The 23,775-nt window shown below is 44.7% G+C and overlaps 1 protein-coding gene across 1 annotated transcript in view; it reads left to right on the top strand.

Annotated features, from left to right (window-relative positions):
* TG (thyroglobulin) overlaps window positions 1-23,775 on the top strand; it is a 213,670-nt gene that overhangs the window by 69,262 nt on the left and 120,633 nt on the right. Inside the window, exons 23-29 of the mRNA XM_059723466.1 lie at window positions 465-587; window positions 1,762-1,877; window positions 4,121-4,229; window positions 9,450-9,647; window positions 12,543-12,710; window positions 16,567-16,632; window positions 17,945-18,025. Of these exons, the coding sequence (XP_059579449.1) occupies window positions 465-587; window positions 1,762-1,877; window positions 4,121-4,229; window positions 9,450-9,647; window positions 12,543-12,710; window positions 16,567-16,632; window positions 17,945-18,025 (861 nt within the window). The remainder of the gene's footprint in view (window positions 1-464; window positions 588-1,761; window positions 1,878-4,120; window positions 4,230-9,449; window positions 9,648-12,542; window positions 12,711-16,566; window positions 16,633-17,944; window positions 18,026-23,775) is intronic.

The raw sequence follows: 23,775 nt of genomic DNA, 5'->3' as shown, positions 1-23,775 counted from the left end.
CATGAAATATATGACTTTATGGTACCAGATCCTATGTACACTTGGTACAATGACATATCAGCTTAATAACCTTATAAGTTAAGTCCTTAGCCCACTATCCCCTAGTCATCCAAACATTAAAATAGCAGCTTATCCACAGGTATAGCTTAGTCTTGGGTAACCCTGCAAATTTAAAAGTAAGGCTATACTTTTCTTGCCCAATTGCCACTCATGATACAGAGAGGTTTGGTCTTGAGCACTCAGTGCTCTGTTGTAGATTGTCTACAGACATTTTCCTGAATATGATTACGTTTCATGGAAAACCCACTGATAGATGTTGTTTATTCATTTGACCAATGAACTCTTTTTCTGCCCTCCTGAGTTTTCTTTTTTCAATGAAGTCTGTCTTGTGTTTCCCTGGCAACTGTAAGTGTAACTGGTGGAAATCACCAGTGCAAGAGCTGACCACCCTGTCTGTGTTTCAGTGCTCAGAAAGTTTGAGAGAGTCCCTACATCCAAAATTATCTACAGCATGGAGGATGCTGAAGTTTTTCGATCTAAGACAGTCCAAGGAGACCTTCAGAGTCCTTTCTGGCAGTGTATTTCAGGTGAGAGGTGGCTGAATGTGTGCAGCCTTCGCTTGCGGCTGCCAAAGATGATTATTTCCACGCACTAAATTTACTGCTATACTCTTAGATAAGCTTTACCTGTCTGGCTGTTCAGCAGCAGATATGCCATGAGCAAATGATACCAGCTTTTGGTCACTTTCCTGGTATATCAGGGGAGGGGGAGGTCTTTTTTCTGGGAACATGTTTTCTTTCATCATATTGCATAAGACAGGTCAACACTGGTATGCCTTCCAAAAGTGTAGGCACCCTTTGTTTTTGTTAAATCCCTCATTTGCACTGGAAACTGGTCTGCTTTGTGGTAATGCGTTTTTCTGAGTTCAGATTATCCTGTAACTGTCTTTTAGGTCTCTTGCACCCCTTTATGATGCTTTTGGCACCAGACACTTTTGGAGATAGGCTACTAGGTTATATAGATTTTAGGAACTGGGCACTGTAAGAGGAAGGATACCAAGCTGGCTAGAGATTTGATTGAGTGGCAGCTCCTGTTTCTCCTACAAACTGTACTGATTTTATTTACCAGATGTTTTAAAACTTATTTAACTACTGTTCTGTACATTGTTGCAAAGCCCTGTCTGAAGAATGAAACCAGTTTAAACTGGCGTTACCAACTGAAGCTAATTATAAACCAGATGTAAGCTGATTTAAATGTGTCCACACCTTTGTACCAGTTAACAAAACTGATTTAAAAACCTGTGCGAGAGGCAAGGATTTTCTGGGATATCTTTCAGTGGACAAACTGTATAATTGGGAGAGATGCTGGACAAGCTTTCAAGCATCAAATGCTCTTCCACAGGTCTGGCTGGACATGAGGGACAGGTACAGTTGTCCAATAGAAGATATCACAAAAAATTCTTTCCTCCAATACATTTCCCAGACCATCATGGCAACAACAGCACTCTGACCCTACTTAAAAACCTGTATTAAAAAAAAAAAGGCAAGTCAAAGCTAAGATTAGATCCAAGAGTCACCAGTCACTAACAGTCAACACCCTCCCTTTTCCCACCTGGATAGTCCCACTGACTTAGGAAGCACCACTCAGGGTTGCCATTATACTCAGGACCTACTTTGATTTCACCACAAATCCCTCCATGCATTGCCCAGCTGCAAATGCACAGAATTGTGTAATTATATATATATATATTTATGCTTTCAGACTGTGTGCAAGAAGAATCATGCAGTTTTGTCACAGTATCTACTACAGGCTCTAAAGTGCTGTGTGAACTATACAGAGCTGTTGAAACCAATTTCAACTGTACAACATCTGGACTGGTAAAAACAATGTTCTTGCTACTAATAACCGGGAGGGTGCCTGAGATCCCATTTTAGACCTCATTTAGATAAAACGACAAGGCATTTACTGGTTTTCCTAGTCAGTGGGCTCATGTATAATGCTGGTGAAGTGTTGATGGATGAGCAAAGATGCTATGGTTCAGACTTTCCAAATGTGATTTTGGATAATTTGCCTTTTAGTTGAACATCTTAACGTTGAGTTTTAGAAAGTGCCAGCAGCTCACATTCTGCAATGTGTCTTTTTAAGAGTATGAATGTGGGCATCCAAAATAGCTAGTTATTTTTGAATCACTGGTTTACTTCTGGACATGTTGGCTGTTGCATTATGCTAGTAATTCCTACGTAATTTCCGCATCCCTGCGGTGATTAATATTTTATCCTTGTTGTAACACAGTGACACTAAAACAGGGAATAAGATGAATCAACATGCCCAAGGTGTCATGGTGAGTCAGTGGCAGTCAGGGACAAGTCAAGGTAGATATACATCATATATTCTAGCTAAATAAGATATATATGGAGCAAAAGCTTTTGTGAACTCAAGTTCATTTCATCAGATGCTGTGAAAGGACAGCATAGGACAGCATATAAGGTGGAGTGAATGATTTCAGTGCAAAACATGGGAAAAGAAGAGGGTGAGGAAGGAGAGGGGAGATGGGGGAAGAACAGAATGTGGCCTGGCTATTCTCACACTTTCATGCAGTGTTTGCCACTGATGAACATAGAAAAAGGCTAATCACCCTGCCTTTTCCTGGAAGGTATTTGCTCCCATGTGTTCCTTCACTGCAGCTTTACCCACATCCATCACAAATTCCCATTTTTCAAAAATGCTGCTGAAGCAAATTACGGTTTTAGTTACCATCTCCTCATCCATTTCATGGGTGTTTTGCCACTTACCTTTGGTAGTTCCCTACTTACAAAACTACTATGATTTCCAAAGCAACAAGGTAGCATTCACTAACCCAGCCTGCAGGGCTCTGAACAGATAGCAGAACTATGGGCTTGTGGATTTGGGGCTGTTATGACATGAGTACGAATTACTATGCCTGTGCAAAGCGGCTAGTATTCACTTCGGATTTGGCCAATTTGGGAGACAGTGATTCAGTTAGTTGATTTGAATCACTGTCCTGAATTGCTTTGGCTGAATCTGATTCGGAGATTTGGCTGCTGCCGAATCTCCAAATCAGCCAGGTCCATTCCTCCCCACAGCCTGGCAATGGCTGCCCCGCTTGCCCCAGTTCCCAGCGCTTGTTAAAAAGCCCTGACTCAGTGGGTGCTGCTGGGTGGGGGGGGGTGATCCCTGCTGCCCTCCACTGCCCCATGCTGCGTGGGGGGCTCTCCCACGAGCTCCCTGAGGCTGCTGCAGGAGCGGTGAGTCCTGGGGCTTTTCTCTGTTTTTTTTGTTTGTTTGTTTGTTTGTTTTCTTAAAGGGCTGGAGCCATGGCCAGCGGGGCAGCCAGTGGGGGGGGGGGGGAGTGGGGAGGTATCAGGGGGCTCGTGGCAGAGCCACCCCATGCAGCATAGGGCAGTGGGGGGGGGGGCAGCAGGGATTGCTCCCCTGCCCAGTAGCACCCAGTGAGCACCAGGGCTTTTCTTTAAAGGGCCGGGAGCTGGGGTGGGCGGAGCAGCCATGGGGGAACTGGGGGAGTGGGTGGGGGTTGTGGGTGCTGGGGGAGCAGGCAGGGGCTGGGGGCTGGCAGGGGTCCCCCCATGGTCCCCTCCCCCAGCCCCTAGTACTTACCAGCTCAGAGTTGGCTGCAGCTCCCTGCTGCAGCCACTGGGGACTGCCCAAATCATCAAAGCTCTCGGAATCTTTTCCGAAGATTTGGAGAGCTTTGAATTGATTTGGACCTTTTAATTGGTCCCCTGATTCATTTCGATTTCGGAGATTCAGCTACTGAATTGGGTCAAATCTCCTCTGAATCGAATCACGACCAGAAGCTCCGCACAGCCCTAGTAATTACCATATCATCTTTCTCAGCTTCCATCTAAAAATGGAAAATGCAACCCAGCACTATACCTAGTCTCCTGGTGGCCCTGGGTGAACTTTTAGTATCGGGCCCCCCTTCACCATATATAATGATGATTATTATTAATTTCACCATTTTTGGGTCCCCTTTCTGTCCAGGCCAGTTTACCCATGCCTGTGTCCGAACCTGATGCAACCTAATCTTTTCCTTGCTGTGAATTAAAAGGCATTGAGAGTGTGTGTTTATCCTTCTCAGATGCAAGGTGCTTTGGGAAACTCTGCTGCTTCTAGTATTGCTCATCTTAGCTGCCTACTTAAAATCAGAAACCAAGAGAAGGATGAAGTGGCCATATACCTGAAAAAAGGTATGTAACATGCATGAGATGATAGCTTAACTGCCAAAACAAGCAAAAATCTGAATTTGTAATTCTTTGGATAGTTATATTTTAACTCTCTATGGAGAATCTGCTTGAGATTAATTGGATCTGAAGGCATAATTTATTTCAGGGTCAAGCACTGAATAGTATTGTGCTATCCCCAGTAAGTCTCTCCATCTTTGTCAGTCTCCTAGAAATAAGGAATAATGGTTTTTTAAGCCATTAGTTATTTTCTTGTAGTGTGAGTACATATAAGGAGCTTGAGTGACTGAGTAGGATTTTATGGGACATTAAGTTCTTGTGATAGTATTTCATCATTGGTCCTTGCAGCTGTAGTGTTTTAATGAGTGTGAGGGTGGCAGGAGGGAGCAAATGAGAACAGCAAGGCATTGATCAGCTGGAGTCTTCACTCTGATGTCTGTATCTTTCTATACTGTATTTAAAAAGCCAAAATGTTCATCTTTACTTTGGGCCAGAATTTCTGCCTTTTTTATTAATCGCAAAAACCTGTCTCAACATTTTAAAGACTTTCTTTAAAATGGAAATTGCCTTAATTTTCTTTCCCCTTAAAGCTGGAAGTCATTCAAGTTAAATAAATTGAAAAAAATCATATTTACTTTTCACCCTTTGTGCCCATTTAAAAAATCTGCTAGTTTATTTGACCTTGGTAGAAGTACTAGGCTGCTCAGTTTTACTTTCAGTTTATAATCTTTCGGTTTTGGATTATCAGGCACTCCCCCATTTTTCAACACTTCTGGCCAGAATCAAAATAAAACCCATCAAAATATATTTGCTATCATGATAATATTTTTAGCTGGATTAGATTTAGTACTTCCATTTTTTTTAATCATAGTAAAATGTTGGGGCCTACAACTAAAAGTCCTGTATCTGATAAGCAGGGATCCTGATTTTCTCTGCTTAGAAAAAAAATAAATAAATAAAAATCCCCAATTTTTAGATTAAAAAAGTAACCCAAAATCCACATTTTTCTGTGATTAAAATTAAACACCACTAATATATAGATATATACATATAGTGGTGTTTCATTTAATCAAGGAAAATTGTGGATTTGGGGTTACTTTTTAAATCTGAAAATTGAGGATTTTTTTTATCAGAGAAAACTAGGATCCCTGCTGATAAACCATAAACCATTTCATCAGGTCTGTGGTAGAACTAAACTTACCGTAACTTATTACAGACCAACATGTATGTTGTTTGATTGTTTTCAGTCATTTTGCACTAAATTGTCTTACCATTGCTCTCAACGAGAGCTTTGTTGCTCCTTAAATAGCTGCATTGCACTTAAATAAATCCTATTAAAATCAAGTTACCTTTCATCCCTTCACACTGCTCTGTTTCTTTTGTGTTTTTCAGTCATGTGGCTTCTCACTTCTTGAGGTTAGGGTTTTCTCCAACTCCAGAGCTCAAAACAAAATAACTGATATGGCAGGATTTTACCAGATGTGTGTCAAAAACCTCCGTTTCCACAGGTTTCATTTGTCCCATAACAGAAGCCATCAAATGAGCCTAGGTTTCTCAAAACTAATTTCTCATCTGAAACTTAGTAGATGTTTCTATCTTTTTAGGGTTTCATACTCTCACCATGAACCTGAGGCGTAAATCTATCTTATAGGCTTCTGATTACATAGTTATTTCACAGAGCACATGATTGCTGACCAATGATACTGAGCTTCATAGATTCATAGATGTAGGGTTGGAAGGGACCTAAGTAGATCATCAAGTCTGACCCCCTGCCCTGGGCAGGAGAGAGAACTGGGCTCATATGACCCCAGCTATGTGATTATCTAGCCTCCTCTTAAAGACCCCCAGGGTAGGAGCCAGTACCACTTCCCTTGGAAGTTGGTCCCAGATCCTAGCCACCCTGACTGTGAAGTAGTGTCTTCTAATGTCCAGCCTGAATCTACTCTCAAACAACTTGTGGCCGTTATTCCTTGTTACTCTGGGACATGCTTGGGTGAGCAAGGTCTCTCACATTCCCCGCTGGTCCACCCTGGTAAGTTTGTAAATGGTCACCAGGTCCCCTCTCAGCCTTCTCTTGTGGAGGCTGAACAGGTTCAGGTCCCATAGCCTCTCCTCATAGGACCTGCCCTGCTGTCCCTGGATCATGCGAGTGGCCCTCCTTTGCACCCTCTCGATGCTGTCCACATCCCTCCTGAAGCGCAGCACCCAGAACTGGAGGCAGTACTCCAACTGCGACCTGACCAGTGTTGCGTAGAGGGGGATCATCACCTCCTTGCACCTGCTTGTGATGCATCTGTGGATGCATGACAAGGTGCGGTTGGCCTTCCCTACTGCGTCGTCACATTGGTGGCCTAAGTTCATTTTGGAATCAATAATGACTCCAAGATCTCTTTCTGCCACTGTGCTTTCGAGAAGGGCTGATGGTTGTGTGGTAGAGTTTCTGCCTACCACGTGGGAGATCTGAGTTCAAGTCCCAGCTGCGGTGATGTGGGGTGAGTGAGGTAACAGAGAAAAATCCTTGTTCAATACTGACAAGTGCAGGGTGCTGCACTTGGGCAATAGGAACCAGTAGCACACTTAAGCTGGGAAACTCCCTTCTTGGGGCCACTGTGGCAAAGAGATCTTAGAGTCATTATTGACTCAAAGATGAACATGGGCCAACAATGCGAGGTCAGTCAGTAGGGCTAACTGTACATTGTCATGTATCTCAAGCAGGGCCAAGGTCAGGTCAGGCTGGAGTACTGTGTTCAGTTCTGGGTGCTGCACTTGAGGAGGGATTTGGACAGCATGGAGAGGGTCCAGAGGAGGGCCACCTGCATGATCTGGGGACAGCAGCGCAGGCCCTATGAGGAGAGGCTACAAGACCTGAACCTGTTCAGCCTTCACAAGAGAAGGCTGAAGGGGGACCTGGTGGTGGTCTATAAACTCACTAAGGGGTATGAGCAGGGTTTGGGAGAGACCTTGTTTCCCCTAGAGCCCCCTGGGGTAACAAGGAATAACAGCCACAAGTTGTTGGAGAGTAGGTTTAGACTGGACATCTGAAGGCACAGTCACAGTCAGGGCAGCTAGGATCTGGAACCAACTTCCAAGCCTCCTATCCTGTCCTCCTTTAAGAGGAGACTTGACGTCTACCTGGCTGGGGTCATTTGAGCCCGGTTTTCTCTCCTGCCCATGGCAGGGGGGCTGGACCTGATGATCTACAAGATCCCTTCCAACCCTACTTCTATGAATCTATGAAGGGAGTTCTCCAGCCTGTAGATCTGCTGCTGGTTCTTACTGCCTAAGTGCAGCACCCTGCGTTTGTCAGTATTGAATCCCATCCTATTCTCATTTGCCCACCTCTGTAACCTGTTCAGGTCCAGTTGTATCCTGTCCCTCCCTTCTAGCATGCCCACCATGCCCCAAATCTTGGTGTCATCAGCGAATTTGAACAAGGAGTTTTTCACCCCCTCATCCAAGTCGCTAATAAAGAGATTAAACAGTGCGGGCCCAAGGACTGAGCCCTGGGGGACCCCACTGCCCACGTCCCTCCAGGTCAAATATGACCCGTCCACCACCACTCTCTGGATGCGGCCCCTCAGCCTATTTGCAACCCATCTGACTGTGTAGGCATCAATGCCACAGTCGCCTAGCTTTTTAATGAGAATGGGGTGAGAGACAGTGTCAAAGGCCTTCCTGAAGTTCAGAAAGACTACATCCACTGCTACCCCTGCATCTAAGGATTTGGTGACCTGGTCATAGAAGGCCACGAGGTTGGTCTGACAGGACCTGCCTCTAATGAACCCATGTTGGTTGCCCCTGAGCATCATCCCCGCTGCTGGTCCTTTCCAGATGTGCTCCTGGATAATCTTCTCAAAGAGCTTCCTCAGGATCGAAGTAAGACTAACGGGCCTATAGTTGCCTGGGTCCTCCCTCCTCTCTTTTTGAAGATGGGGACCACATTGGCCTTCTTCCAGTCATCCGGCACCTGGCCAGAGCACCATGAATGCTTGTAAAGCTATGCCAGGGGCCCCTTGATAACCCCTGCCAATTCCCTCAGCACCCGGTGGTGGAGAGCATCTGGATTTGCTGAGTTGAACACGTCCAACCCTTACAGAAGTTCCCTAATTTGGTCTTCCCTGACCCTTGGCCTGGCAGAGTCTGTCCTGCATCCATCCTGAATCTCAGTGGGAGAGTCCCAGTCCCTGCACAAAAAAATGGAGGCAAAGAAATTGTTAAAAAGGTCTTCCTTTTCTTGTGATGCAACCACCAGATTGCCAAGCGTATCCCACAGGGGCCCCACATTACCTGGTGCTTTCTTCATACTCCTTATGTATTTAAAAAAGGACTTTTTGTTGTCCTTGATGCTAGCCCTAGTTCCATGTCTGCCTTAGCTTTCCTGACCACCCCCCCCCTACAGACTCGAGTGATGGAGGTATACTCCTTTTTGGTGATAGCCCCTCCCTTCCTCTGGATGTACGCCTTTTTTTTGGCTTTCAGGCTTTCCTGAATGCCTTTGGTGAGCCAGGGGGCCTTTTGAGCACTCTTTTCCCCCTTTTGATTCTCATTGGGACTGTCACTCCTTGGGCTCAGAGGATAGTCTCCTTAAGGAACAACCACTCATCTTGGACACCCAATTCCCCAACTCTCCAGGACCCCAGTGCTTCTCCTACTAATCTCCTCAACTCGTTGAAGTTGGCCCTCTTGAAGTCAAAGGCTGCTGCCTTGCTGCAGGCCCTTGACACCGTGCACTGGATGGTGAATTCAGCATCTGTGAGAAGTTTGAGAGCTGAGTATAGCAGCGGTTATATTGACTATTCATATACAAAGCGTGTGTGTGTGTATACATATATATGATTTCAGTTAAAGTGCAGCAATATGTATATATGTACGTGTATAAAATGATTGCAGTTAAAGTGCAGCAGAGCACGTTGTTGTACAAATATGAAGTGCAGCTTTGTCAGTACAGCTGTCTGCACTGTAAGCACTTTGGTGGTATAGCACATTGGTATCCCTGTATCAACCAGGCATTTTTAATATCGCGACAAACTGAAGTCTGAAGACCAGCTGACAAATTCATAATGAGTTTCAGGTTTGTAATGAAACATCAAGTCCAGGAAGATTTTACTTTGATTGGATTTTTGTTATAAAACTTCCAGCCAGCTCTGATCCATAGCTATGCCAAGACTATTTCTTTCCCTCTTGCACTCTTTGGAACATGCCTTTCTTTTTCGCCTCTCTTCACAGGACAAGAATTCACCACATCCGGCCTCAAGACCTTTGAGATGACTGATTTTCAGAATGTATTTTCAGGCATATACAGCTCTATGGTTCTCTCGGCAGCTAGTACATCTTTGACGGATGTTCATCTCCTCTGCCGTCAGGCCTGCAGCCAGGATCCTTGCTGTGATGGCTTCATCCTGAGCCAGATGACACTTCATGGAGGTAGCAGTGTTCAAGCTGTGATGGTAGAAAAGCACTCCAGTGTCACAGTGGATTTTAGCAAAGTAAACCACTGCATTGAGTTCATTCCAGTGTGGGAGGCCAGCAGGCACCTGTGGGACTCAAGTGTTATCGAGGCCTGTCCATAGAGTTCCCTATGGGAATCAATCTCACCCTGTTATGTGGGCTATATGTGAAGCCAAGCAGGAATGTCTAATATTGGACACTAATGTGAACCTCTGTATAGTTTATATCTTTTAAATGCTTTGCACAAAAATAAGGCTTGCCAATAACTTGGACAGAAGTGAATACTTGTTAATTCATAGGGAAAAAATGTAATAGGAAAAGTATGTTCCAAATATAATCTGATTTCATTTTTTTATACACAATAGGAGAAGGACACGTTTAGCTGGGCTTTCTGTCAGATTAGGGTTTAGATGGTCAGGCTCTGGCGTCAAAGTGGAATCTGCTGGTGCTGCGAGGCAGGAGCTAGTGTAAAATGTCCAACTGGTGTTTCAGAGGTCATTGAAATGGTAGAAACATTCTTGACTGCCCTTCCCTGCATGCTGCGTCTTCCCTTGCCTTGTCCACATCCATTGAGTTCTTGCCCCTCTTCCATCTTTCCTTCCTTCTCTTCATTCATCTGCATTATACATAATTTACCTTGTGCATATATATATATATAGTTAAAAAATAATTCTAGCCTTGCACATCAAAAACAAACACCCCCACCCCTCAATTCATCAAGCAAGGTTCAGATGGTGCCAGCTTTCCTCATGTTGGCTTGCTCCTTATTTTCTACCTTCAGTGGGCAGTCTCCATATCTGCCTCCCCAGTGCTCTTGAGAGGCCTGCCAGGACATAACCCCTCACACTCCTCCTTCCCCTTCTCACATGCCAAACCCTACTTTCCCATCATTGATTATCCAGATAATGTCATGGAGGATATTGGCTTCATTTAGCACCCAGGTATTTATTAGAAAGTATGAGACTTCCTTCTTGAGTTAAATGCATATTTTATAATCTTCATGTGAAAGTTCAGGGCTTTGCAAGTCTTTGGATATATTTTTCCTTGTGCTCTAAATATGGAAAAATGTTAGTGTACTGTGAAAAAATATGTGAAAATAGTTTTAAGAGGAATGTTGGCTAGCCTTTTAGGTGCTGTTTTTCTGGTAAGTGTAATTCTTGTGAAAGAGTTGTGTATGTTGCACACAAAGTCTGAGCTACTGATGAAGGACAATTAGTCGAGAGTATCTTTACCAGGACTATTTTCCCCCCACATTTTGCATGTAACTTTGACATTTCCAACTCCTCTTAAAATACTTACATTTGTATTTATGCAGTATGCCTATATTTCCTCCCTTTCTGGATTGCTACCCTGATGTTTGTTTTTAATTTCTGTTTCCTAAATTAAATTTCATCACATGTTTCATTGCTTAGGCTTTTGGCTCATCTGATTTTAAAATCCTGAATAATGATGAAGAACAGAGGACAGTGTTCTGTTATGATCCAGGCAACAGGGCAGCAGCATAATGAGCCTTACTTACCAGCTACTGCGTCGCTTTGTTGCAATTCTAATGAAGCTAATGATCCCATTTCTGTTTAGTATAAAGCTCACTGGGAAATGTATTTTCCATCTTACAGAGTTTTATGAGATGTCAAACATTTTCCCACTCCTCATCACTGTCAGGATGAAACCAAGCCCTTTTTGAAAGTTTTGCACAAAAGATGAGGAAGACAATAGCTAATAGCTTGATAGGAAGCAAGAGGTCCAGGCTCAAGTCTATTCTCAAGTCTGCTTGTACTCAGGCAGGCATATGAGTCTAAAACATCCCAGATGAGGGCACTGAAAACAGCTTTGTGGCTATTCTGAGATGTGTCTTTTCTTGTTCTATCCAGTTTTGACCAAGGAATTCCTGGGTTTAAGAATAAAACTTTCCCAGTGAGAGGTTTGTGGATGCTGGTATTTTCCCATGTAGACTTTAGGTTTGGATTATTTGGACTTTTCTGATGAAAAACCAAATCAGCGAGAAAATCTGACTGGCTCTAGTTTAGTCTGTTTTACAGGCATGCCCAGAAATATGTGGGTGCTATTTTGTTTAAAAAATTACAGCATTTGTTAGGATTCTTTACATACAGTAAATGCCAGAAAGGCTTTTAAGACCACATAAATGTCCGAGTCATGACAGCAGTTACAAAGCAAGAGTACAATGTGAATAGATGTTATAGTAGTGGATTGAGCGCCAGACCTCATGGGTTGTTTTAAGCTTAGTTTTGCCACTGACTCATATTATGACTCAGGGGAAGACTGAGTCCTAACCTGACTTAAATCAGGCACAAGTCCAGCAAAACTTTTAAAGAAAAACTGAAGTGGTCTGCTGGGTCAAGGCCCAAAAGGCTGCAAGATGTCTAAGGCAGGAACTGTTTCTCTCTGCCTGTGCTGACAAAAGGCAAAATAAATTAGCCCAGGGATGTGGGCCACAAGTGACATGAGCAGCCTCTGTGTGGCAGGCAGCAGGGACCAGAGAACATATCAGATCAGGTAAGGAGCAGAAAGCAGAGTAACAGATCCGGCAGGAAGCAGAAAGCAGAGTAACAGATTGGGATGGGGAAGGGGATCAAAGTAGCACTTGGGGAGGATGGAGGACTTGCCTTGTGGTACGCCTGCCAAAAATGTTGTCCTCCACTGAGTTAGTCTGATCATTTCACTTGCCCAAAATGTTAAAAAATGTCTATGCTATGTGATAGTCTATAGTGACATACCCTTGACCTCCTGTGGAGTACCTAGCATTGTTGTTGGTGTTTGACATTAGTGGGCACCCAGCTCCAAGAAGTGGGCTTGTGTATGAATTTAGATATCTTATTTTAAGGATCCAAAATTCTCATCATTTGACTCCAGGTACTATCCTATGTGGACTGATGAGCTACCCTGATGTACTCATCTGCAATACAAATGACTGGAGTCAAACCTCCATACCTGGAACAGATGGGATATGTAAAGGTGTGAACTGTGATGAAAAAGACAAGAAGTTTTCTTTCAGTCTGGGAGGACAAGTGTTCACGGGAAGTAAGTCCATAGATTTTCTTATTCTAAACTCTGTTTGTGTGTAATTGCCTGTCTTCACTCCTATACACATATAATGGGTGTGGAGTTTGGGCCTCAGGTTTTGAAAATTTAAGCCTCAAAGTTTCACAAATGTCCACTAATTTTGGATGCCTTCAATTTTAGTCACCAGGCAGGGCCTGCTTCAGAGATGTAGAACACCAATTGTTCCCTATTGCGAGTACTCTGTCTTTCTAAAAACGAGGTCCGTAGCATCTCAGCCTGGATGGCTAAAGTTGCTTCATCCATATTATTGGATACTCATGAAAATATGGATTCTGATACTGCAATAGATCTGTGTTGTAACTGAGCCTAGCTCTATACAACTTCACTGAATTTGGAAAGGTGTCTATAGTGGGCTTTGCTGGCATGAACCCTGGTTCAGAATAAGGACCTTGGGTCTCTTAACCTCTTTGTCAAAGTTATATCTTCTGTAGCAAGGGAATGACCACAGCTGCCTGTCTCATAGCAGTTCTGTGAAAGTCTGTTGATAGGTTTAGGCACCATTTTGAAAATGAAAAGTGCTGTATATCAAATTCTATCTCTGCAACTGGTTAGAGAATATTATTGACTCTTACTAACATCCAGATGGGTTCACTGTAAGGATCTAAATAAAAATTGGCATTAGTGATACGATTGTGAACATGCATCCGTTTGTCTGAGGTACTTTTATTGTCCCCACTTCCAGGATACTTGGGCACCTCCTGATCATTAATGTATTTATTAGGGCTGTGCAAAGCTTTGGATCATGATTCGGATTTGGAGATGATTCAGATGATTCGGAGGCTGAGTCTATGGATCTGAATCAAATCACGGGAAGCTTTCGGAGCGTCCAAATCGATTCGGAAAAGATTTGGAGATTTGGCCAGATGGTATAATAGGGAATCGATGAAATATCTATAACTTTGTTGTCTTTTGGCTGATTCAGATGAACCTTGCAGGGATGGTAGCCTCTGCTGAGAGCATGAAGTTTGCCAAGTTTCAAGGAGATAGGTACTGGGGTTTCTGGGAAACTCCACCCCAAAGTTCTGAAAGCCAAACTTGTGTCATAGTTTCAGAGTTTCATTGTAGCTAGGGTCAGGAGGGACCTGAACAGATCATCCAGCCTGACCCCCTGCCACAGGCAGGAATGAATGCTGGGTTCACAGGACCTCAGACAGGTGATCATCCAACCTCCTCTTGAATTTGCCCAAGGTAGGGGCGAGGACCACTTCCCTGGGAAGCTGGTTCCAGATTTTGGCCACCCTAACTGTAAAATATTGCCTTCTGATCTCTAACCTAAACCTATTCTCCATCAGTGTATTACCATTGTTCCTTGTCACCCCAGGTGGTCCTGGGGAGAAAAGGGCTCTGCCTATTTGCTGCTGATCTCCCCTGATGAGCTTGTAGTCAGCCACTAGGTCTCCCCTCAGCCTCCTCTTGCTGAACCTGAACAGGTTCAGGTCCTTCAGTCTCTCCTCATAGGGCCTGTCCTGCTGCCTTCTCACCAAGCGGGTGGCCCTCCTCTGAACCCTCTCCAGGCTGGCCACATCCCTCTTGAAGTGCGGCGCCCAGTACTGGACGCAGTACTCCAACTGCGGCCTGACCAAAGTTGCATATTGTGGCCTGACCAAAGTCATGTGCATGTCAAGCCACAGTGGGGTCCAAACTGCAGGGATGGTAGCCCCTGGTGAGGCCACAAAGCCTGCCAGCCATCAAGGAGATAGGTGCAGGGGGGTTCTGGGGCCCTGCATCTCTAGCTGCTGACAGGTAAAACTCGTGACATGTGTGCTTGTGCAACTGTGTCTGTCTTGGGGAATGGAGGGGTGGGGGAACTACTGCAGGCCTAGCTGCTAAGCTACTGTGTTACCAGTCAAGCATGATTCACTCAGGGACCCGCTCAATACACAGTAGCTAGCGAGTAGCTACTAGATAATGAGTTAATGAGCAAGGATTAACACCTACAAAACCACAGGCTACGGAGAGGAAAGAATCAATACAGAGCAGAGACAGACAGTTGCACAAGCACCCATATCATGAGTTTTGCCTGTCAGCAGCTAGAGATGCAGGGCCCAGAACCCAGGATCCCTGCACCGATATCCTCGACAGCTGGCAGCTTCGTGCCCTCAGCTTGGGCTAGCTGGCCTGCAGCTTTCACCCCGCTGCGCCTTAACACACAGTGTCGCCCATGTCATGAGTTTTGCTTGTCTGCAGCTTGAGGTGCAGTTTCCCCAAACCCCTGCACCTATCTCCTTGAAACTGGGCAGGCTTTGTGGCCTCAGCAGGAGCTACCATCCCTGCAGTTTAGACCCCGCTGTGGCTTAACACACACACGTGACTTGAGTTTTGCTTTCAAGAACTTGGGGTGCAGTTTTCCCCAAACCCCTGAACCCATCTCCTTGAAACCTGGCAGCCTTCATGCTCTCAGCAGAAGCTACCATTCCTGCAAGTTTCATCCAAATCAGACAAAAACCAACAAAGTTATAGATATTTTATTGATTCCCCATTATACTCTATGGCCAAATCTCAGCTGAATTGAAGCGGGAAACCGATTCGGAGCTCCAAGTCAAATTGCTGGCATCTGAATCAGCCAAATCTGAACCTGAATCGAATATTTCCCTATTCACACAGGTCTAGTATTTATCCTCATAGCACTTCTATGACAGAATACGGTAAGGGACAGACAGACTAGGGATCTGTTTTAACTGTTGAGTTAATTCAGGCTCTGACTATGGTATTTCTCCTAATTCAACTCAGATCCACAAACACAACCCTTTCACCTGAGTTTGGCAGTGTTTTAAGCCTGGCTAGGGCATAAACAAGCCTTCGGGTGCTGCTGCTACTCAGGCTGGTAACAGGCTGAGTGGGAAACTTTTTTTCTTTCCCGGGAACTTTCCTGAAATATCAAACTTATTTTCCACCATAAAGTAGAATAAAAGGGTGAGCCTTGACAAAAGTAATGCTCTGAAGTCCTAATATTTACATATTATATATTGCATCACCCTGGTATATTACTGTATATTCATATATATTATTAAGATTTGAGAGGATGTACATTCATTCATACAAATAGTATGTGTATGTGCGTGCACATATGTCTGTGTATATATTAGGTTCAGGTCCAACTAGACACTTAGTTTTCATCATTTTGAAGCATTTTTGATCCAGGTTTAACCTTTCTTTTTTTTTTAAGATTTTCTTTTTATAAATTAACTTAAATTTGTAGATGCAAAGTATTTGAAATGTAAAATGCAACTTAGTTTTGAAAATGTTGAAATGGGATATTTCAGTGATTTCAAAACTTTTTTTGAGTACAATTAAAGTTGACTCTTTCCCATGAATAGTTTCAGTTTTGAAGATCTGCACTGTTTTGACCACAACTGTTTTGTCCTCCGTTGCTTTCCCAGATTTCTTTCTACATGCTAAGGAGGACAGATATTTCCTCTGACAATTCAGTAGAAAAGAATCCTACACAGGCAGGCTCAGGTTTCTGTCCTGAGAACGGGGTGCCTGTAACATGTGCGGGGAGGCTGTTCCAACATGCTGTAATTACAGTGTGTTGGAGCAGATTCGATTAATTGAGTCTGCTGAGCATGCTAATTAATGTGCTCCAGACAGTCCCCACATCTCATGTATCAGTGTCCCTGCACTTGAAAATGGTGTGAGGGGGTACTTTAACTAAAGTTTGTTCAACTGGCCCATTCTTCTGTTTGGGGATTTGCATTCTACATAGGGTGTGATACTGAACTGCTGCATTTGCTTTGATGTGATTTCTAAGCATTTTAGTAAAAATGCCATGTTGATTTAACTAATTACTCTAAAGGATGTCTCTCTTTGTCAGCTTGTGAGCTTCCAGAAGGGCCAGAAGGATTCTTCACAAGTTTTCAACGGGTTTATCTATGGAGAGGTTAGTTTGATCATGAGGTACCACTTGTGTAAAATCATGTTAATGAGAAGAAAACTAGCTCTATCATTCTGAAACCTGTGTAAGAAGCTACCATGGTGATGCAGGCCACTCTTTTCATGGCTAGGTACAGACAGTCAAAAAGCTTGAGGCTGAATCGATTCAGTCTTTGCAGGTTAGTCCAAGATGCACAGATTAAAGTGAAACAGAAGTGAACAGACATTTTAGAAATTTACTTCCGATTCAGGAAATGGGGCCACATGCCTGCAGTGGCTCAGACCAGAAGCAGGGGGGGGAGGGAAAGGATGGACAAGAGCATGGCTTTCTGGCTGTGTGTTGCCTTCCTCATCCTGTTGCCCCCCAAGGTCTCTGGGATTTACAGTCCACATTCACAGTAGCAGGACACTGCAGGGTTGCTCATCGGTTTGTGCTTCCAGGTGCCTCTTGGATTGTAGTCCACAGTTGCAGCCAGCAGTTAGCTTGAGTGGGGGAAGGGGTGTTTAACCCCTTCCCTGGCCCCAGACCCCAGTCAGGGTTTGGCTGGGGGGGGAGGGGGGAGCAGTTCCTCTCCTCCCCCGCCCCCCCGCCCCCCCCCCCCCCCACACACACACACTCTCCCCCTCTAGCCAAACCCTGACTGGGGTCTGGGACCGAAGTTTCATAAACCGGTGTGTGAAACCACACCTTATGGCCTTTTAGCTGTGTGCATCTAACGTACAGAGATTGAATGGTTCTTAATTATGAATAGATATTGAATTTCCTGGATTCATTTTTGTTCACCAGGATGGGATTTCCGAAATGCTTGCAGAAGGATGGGATTTCCAAAAGTGCGTAACAGATTTACAGCATTTTTGAAAATTTCCCATCAGAATAAGAAAATTGCCTTATCAGAGCACACCAATGACTGTACTAATCTGGTTGCGTCTATATGAGTAGCCAATGCTGGACTCATCAGAGAGGACAGTAAATTCTTCCTCCCTCCCCCCATAATATATTGCAACTGTACCACACATTACGGAGAAAAAAATCTTTTTAACTTCAGCTGATGACATTTGTATATAACTTTGATGTACAGGGACAGATAAACTCTACTTGCGGCTTAACTAGTTCAGTGCAAAGATGTTATCCATATGGTTGTTTTTTCATTTGGTAAAATTTATATATGTAGTTTGCCATCATAGAGTTGGGCTGCTATGTTGCCTGTTAATTTGTTCTATATAAGTTAGCGAATTGTTAAGGCATCAGTGATGGCCATGTCTTAAAGAAAAACTTCAGATAGAGTGTGAATATGAGCTTAATTGCCATTGCATTTCAGGTTCCAATATGATTACCCGGAGGCCGTCCTCTGCATGTGGTGCTGCTGTTCTCCAAACGCAGACTGGCCTAATGTTATCAGGTACAGAAATAACAAGGGGGAAACTTCTGGTTCTATGTATTAAACAAGAAGAATGGGATTAAGGAGATGTAGAATTGAACCATATATTCCTAAAACATTTACTGCCAAATGTAATGGTTTTCTCTTCCGTGGGGAATGTGATTAGGTTTAGATACATTTGTTCAAAACAAAACTTGCTGAAATTGCTTTCCAGATTCACATTGTTTTTCATTTTCACATGTCTCTGCACATAGACAGGCCAGACCAGAAGTGGAAGAGCTGAAACATCACAGGAAAACTCTTCTCATGACATTTCCAGCTGAATTTTCCAGATGCTGGAGATTTGCCTTGTTCAAATAAGCTTTTGAGTAAACACAAAGGGCTGGATTCTCAGCTGGTATACATCAACATATTTATGCAGCTATGTAGATTGACAGTAGAACATGGCCTGGCTCTGCAAACTCAGGGGCATCTAATAGATTCATAGATTCATAGATGTTAGGGTCGGAAGGGACCTCAATAGATCATCAAGTCCGACCCCCTGCATAAGCAGGAAAGAGTGCTGGGTCTAAATGACCCCAGCTAGATACTTGTCTAACCTCCTCTTGAAGACCCCCAGGGTAGGGGAGAGCACCACCTCCCTTGGGAGCCCGTTCCAGACCTTGGCCACTCGAACTGTGAAGAAGTTCTTCCTAATGTCCAGTCTAAATCTGCTCTCTGCTAGCTTGTGGCCATTGTTTCTTGTAACCCCCGGGGGCGCCTTGGTGAATAAATCCTCACCAATTCCCTTCTGTGTCCCCGTGATGAACTTATAGGCAGCCACAAGGTCGCCTCTCAACCTTCTCTTGCGGAGGCTGAAAAGGTCCAGTTTCTCTAGTCTCTCCTCGTAGGGCTTGGTCTGCAGGCCCTTGACCATACGAGTTGCCCTTCGCTGTCCCCTCTCCAGGTTATCCGCATCCTTCTTGAAGTGTGGCGCCCAGAATTGCACGCAGTACTCCAACTGCGGTCTGACCAACGACCTATAGAGGGGAAGTATCACCTCCCTGGACCTATTTGTCATGCATCTGCTGATGCACGATAAAGTGCCATTGGCTTTTCTGATGGCTTCGTCACACTGCCGGCTCATGTTCAACTTGGAGTCCACTAGGACTCCAAGATCCCTTTCCACCTCCGTGCCTCCCAGCAGGTCATTCCCTAGGCTGTAGGTGTGCTGGACATTTTTCCTCCCTAGGTGCAGCACTTTGCATTTCTCCTTGTTGAACTGCATCCTGTTGTTTTCTGCCCACTTGTCCAGCCTATCCAGGTCTGCCTGCAGCTGTTCCCTGCCCTCCGACGTGTCCACTTCTCCCCATAGCTTTGTGTCATCTGCAAACTTGGACAGAGTACATTTCACTCCCACGTCCAAGTCGCTGATGAAGACATTAAAGAGTATCGGTCCAAGGACCGAACCCTGCGGGACCCCACTGCCCACACCCTTCCAGGTCGAGACCGACCCATCTACCACGACTCTTTGGGTGCGACCCTCTAGCCAATTCGCCACCCACCGGACTGTGCAGTCATCCACATCACAGCCTCTTAATTTGTTCACCAGTATGGGGTGGGATACCGTATCGAAGGCCTTCCTGAAGTCCAGGTATACAACATCCACCCCTCCTCCTGTGTCCAGGCGTTTCGTAACCTGGTCATAGAAAGAGACTAGTTTGGTCAGGCACGATCTGCCCGCCACAAACCCGTGCTGGTTTCCCCTCAGCATAATTTGTCCTGCCGGTCTCTCACAAATGTGAGCCTTGATAATTTTTTCAAATACTTTACCAAGGATGGAGGTGAGACTGACCGGCCTATAGTTGCCCGGGTCCTCCTTCCTCCCCTTTTTGAAAATGGGGACCACGTTAGCCCTTTTGCAGTCCTCCGGGACTTGGCCTGTGTGCCACGAGCGTTCGAATATTCCCGCCAGTGGCTCTGCAGTGACGTCGGCCAGTGCCTTCAGCACCCTGGGATGGAGCCCATCCGGGCCTGCCGACTTAAAGGCATCCAGTTCTTCCAAGTGACTCTGCACCACCTCAGGATCTACACATGGAAGTCTGGCGCCCTGCTGCTGCCTCTTTACAACCCCAGTGAGAGACTTGTCGTGCCCCTCACTTAGGAACACTGAGGCAAAGAACTCGTTGAGGAGTTCAGCCTTGTCCCCCCTATCTGTCACCAATTGCTTCTACCCATTTAGCAGGGGTCCTATTCCTCCCTGGGCCTTCCTTTTACTCCCTATGTATCTAAAAAACAATTTCTTGTTGTCCTTTACTTGGGTTGCCATCCTCAGCTCCATGGTAGCTTTGGCCCGCCTAACTGCCTCCCTACAAGCACGAGCAGAGGAGGTATATTCATCTTTAGTGATCTCACCCTGTTTCCACTTTTTATGTGCTCCCCTTTTGGCCCTTAGGCTGCCCTGGATTTCTCTGGTCAGCCATGGAAGCCTTCTGGCCCCTTTCCCTCTTTTGCCTCGCTCGGGGATCGTCTTGCTTTGTGCCCAAAGGATCGTTTCCTTTAGGCACAGCCACCCTTCTTGGGCACCCATCCCATCAAAACTCCTACTCTGCAGTGCTTCCTTGACTAATTGCCTGAGTGCAATGAGATCAGCTTTCCTAAAGTCTAGCACTTTCACCCTACTAGTTACCTTACCCACTCGCTGTCTTATGTTGAATTCTATCATAAGGTGATCACTGTCTCCCAGATAGCTACTGATTTGGAGGTCCCCTATCATGTCATCTCCCGTTGCCAATACCAGATCCAGTATGGCATTCCCCCTAGTGGGACCATGCACCTCCTGTGTCAGGTGGAGGTCCTGTACACAAGTTAGAAACTTGCGTGAGCGATGGGACCTTGCTGTCTGCGTCTCCCAGCAGATGTCCGGGTAGTTTAGGTCCCCCATGACTACCGCCTCTTTAGCTTTTATGGTCTCCGAGAGTTGCCTCAGGAGCCCCGCATCTATTTCTTCCCCTTGGTGTGGGGGTCTGTAACAGACCCCTACCACCAAATCCCTTTCTCCTTGCCCCCCATGTAGCCTAACCCACAATCCTTCTACTTCCTCAGCCTCGGATTCTGTCTTGATGAGGGTTGATGTATATTGCTCACTGACATAAAGTGCAACCCCCCCCCCTTTCTTCCCCGACCTGTCCTTTCTGTACAATCTATAGCCCTCAATATGTACCGCCCAGTCATGGGATGAATCCCACCAGGTCTCTGTTAGCCCCACTAAGTCATAGGTGTTTAGTGCAAGCAGGAGCGCTAGTTCATCCTGCTTGTTCCCCATGCTCCTAGCATTAGTATATAGGCACTTGAGCCCTGCGACTGGCGCCTTTGCTGCCCCCCTGCTCCCAGTCCCAAGGGGCCCATTGTTTCTTACCTTTTTGTTCCTTACCTGTTCTGTAGTGCTGGCCTCCCCATGGCTTTCAGGTTCCCAATGTTCTCCTTCTTCAGGCTGGGCTGTCCTTGTGGGTGCCACATGGTTTGGTGGTCCACAGCTTCCCCTGCCCTCGTACTCCCCTCCCCCCGACGAGCCTAGTTTAAAGCCCGCCGGAGGAGATCCGCCAGCATTGGGGAAAAGGTTCACCGATGCCAGACTTCATGGCATGCTTTTCAATGGCCAGGCTGTGTCCCATCAATTGCAGATAAATGTAAAATCTGTCAGGCACCTAAGAGAAACAAATGATTTTGATGAAGTTATTGTGGAATTGTGTTGTCATAACCACGAGCAGAACCTGGCACAGCAGATGGACTACGTAACCCAAGAATGGAGCTAAGCATAAAATGAACATCAGACCTGTCATCCACACACATTGGAGTTTGAAGAGGTTTCTTGGGTTATGTAGTCCATCTGCTGTGCCAGGTTCTGCTCGTGGTTATGACAACACAATTCCACAATAACTTCATCAAAATCATTAGTTTCTCTTAGGTGCCTGACAGATTTTACATTTATCTGCAATTGATGGGACACAGCCTGGCCATTGAAAAGCATGCCATGAAGTCTGGCATCGGTGAACCTTTTCCCCAATGCTGGGCAACCCACCGTATCTTTAAAGGCCTGAGTGCATGGGGATCCTGGCATTGTGGAGTGCCACCAGTTAGAAAGGACACTTCAAGAAGTGCATCTTTGGAGTCCCTGAGGTCATGTTTCCTTTGAAGGTCTGCTCCCAGGCTCCTTGCACTCTGGCACTTGCAGAACTGGGGCCTGCTGAATTTTATGTTGGATCCCAAAAATCACTCAGTTTTTGAGATTCAGTGTAAAATTAATCAGATCTCGATTGCACATTTACATAGACATATGCCCTTAGTGTATACCAGAGAAGAACCAAGAGAAGAACTTGAACTCATGATAGCAGCATTTTAACACATCATGTTATGTACTTTCTCCTTGAGCTTTGATGGGTATCTATGGGAGGTGATGTGGTTTAATGTATGTGCAATAATAAAACAGGTCAGGTATTTGATTTTCCTGCTCTGGTTCACCTTTTTGCAAAGTATAATTCCTATTTACCTGTTTGAGCTCCCATACAATTAGCAGAACACAAGTCTAGACTTCAAACTGTGGGGAAAGTACAGTTAAAATATAGACTAAGTTCATCTTTCAGTTACCTGTCAAGACATAAATCTAGGCCTAGGGGGTTCTCCATTTTCTCTGCGACAACTGATGATATCATTAAATCCCAAAGCAATACAAGGAATGCAGATTTCTGCACTATGATTTAAGTATTAGTCATGTCATGTGCTATTTTAAGAGAATCTTAGAAAACCAAAGGCTTGAAACTGGATTTTGACAAGTAACAAGGCATTCAGGTAATCTCTCAAAAATAGCAATTGCTAAATCTGGAGGAAATTTATGCAAGAACCAAGCACTTTATCCCTATGTGATTGTGTTTAGAACTCAGAATTTTTCCTATTTTCACATAAAAGAAGAGACATAGCCACTCTGTGCACTTTAGGACATGATCACATGGGTTAGCATTTGTTCTCCAAGTATTAGCTCTGCTTTGGTTTTGTGTTTACATTTTTCAGTGACTTTAATGCTTCAGGGACTAACACAAAAGTGCAACAGAACCAAAGCGATGTTTGATGAGGTGTGTGCATGCTATTCGACAAATAAGGTAGTTATTAAACGGGAAGGCGATCACTGAAGTGTAGCAAAAAATATTCAGAGGTTTGAACAGGCTATTACTTATGGGGAAATGATTAAAAAAGAGCTAGAAATAGCTGAGGTTGGCTCAGAGCACTCACAGAAAGCAGCTTTTGAAGAATCACATGCACACCAAAGATATAGAAGAATTATATAGAGTTGTGCATGGGAGCATAACTAGGAGTGTGGGATTATATTAATAAAAAGTACATTTAGGCTTACTAATAGGAAAAACTTTTTGACACTGGGGTGTGGCGCTTCTCCAGAGAACATATGGAAACTGCATGGCTTCAGACAGTGAAATGTGACCTGGATAAAACACTAGAAAATATGTTTTGAGGGATGATCCTTCTTTGACATCTAGATGGGCTGGAGAAAACAATAGAGTGTTGTCGTTGCTGATGGTTGCGATTCTTTTTCAATGTTTGGAAGTTGGAGATGTTATGAGAAGACTAGGTCATGATGAGGTTGAGCCTCCTTAATGACTTCGGAGAAAAGAAAGATAAAGTCGTGGCACAAAGCCCAATAAAAAATACTGAGACAGCTCTGTTTCAAAGCCAGTCCTTAATGTCTTGTGCACTAGTTACACTGTGAAATGAAGAGTGTT

Source organism: Alligator mississippiensis, chromosome 3 (genome assembly GCF_030867095.1).
Source record: "Alligator mississippiensis isolate rAllMis1 chromosome 3, rAllMis1, whole genome shotgun sequence".
Taxonomy (NCBI): Eukaryota; Metazoa; Chordata; order Crocodylia; family Alligatoridae; genus Alligator; species Alligator mississippiensis.
This window is presented reverse-complemented; position numbering and strand designations above follow the sequence as displayed.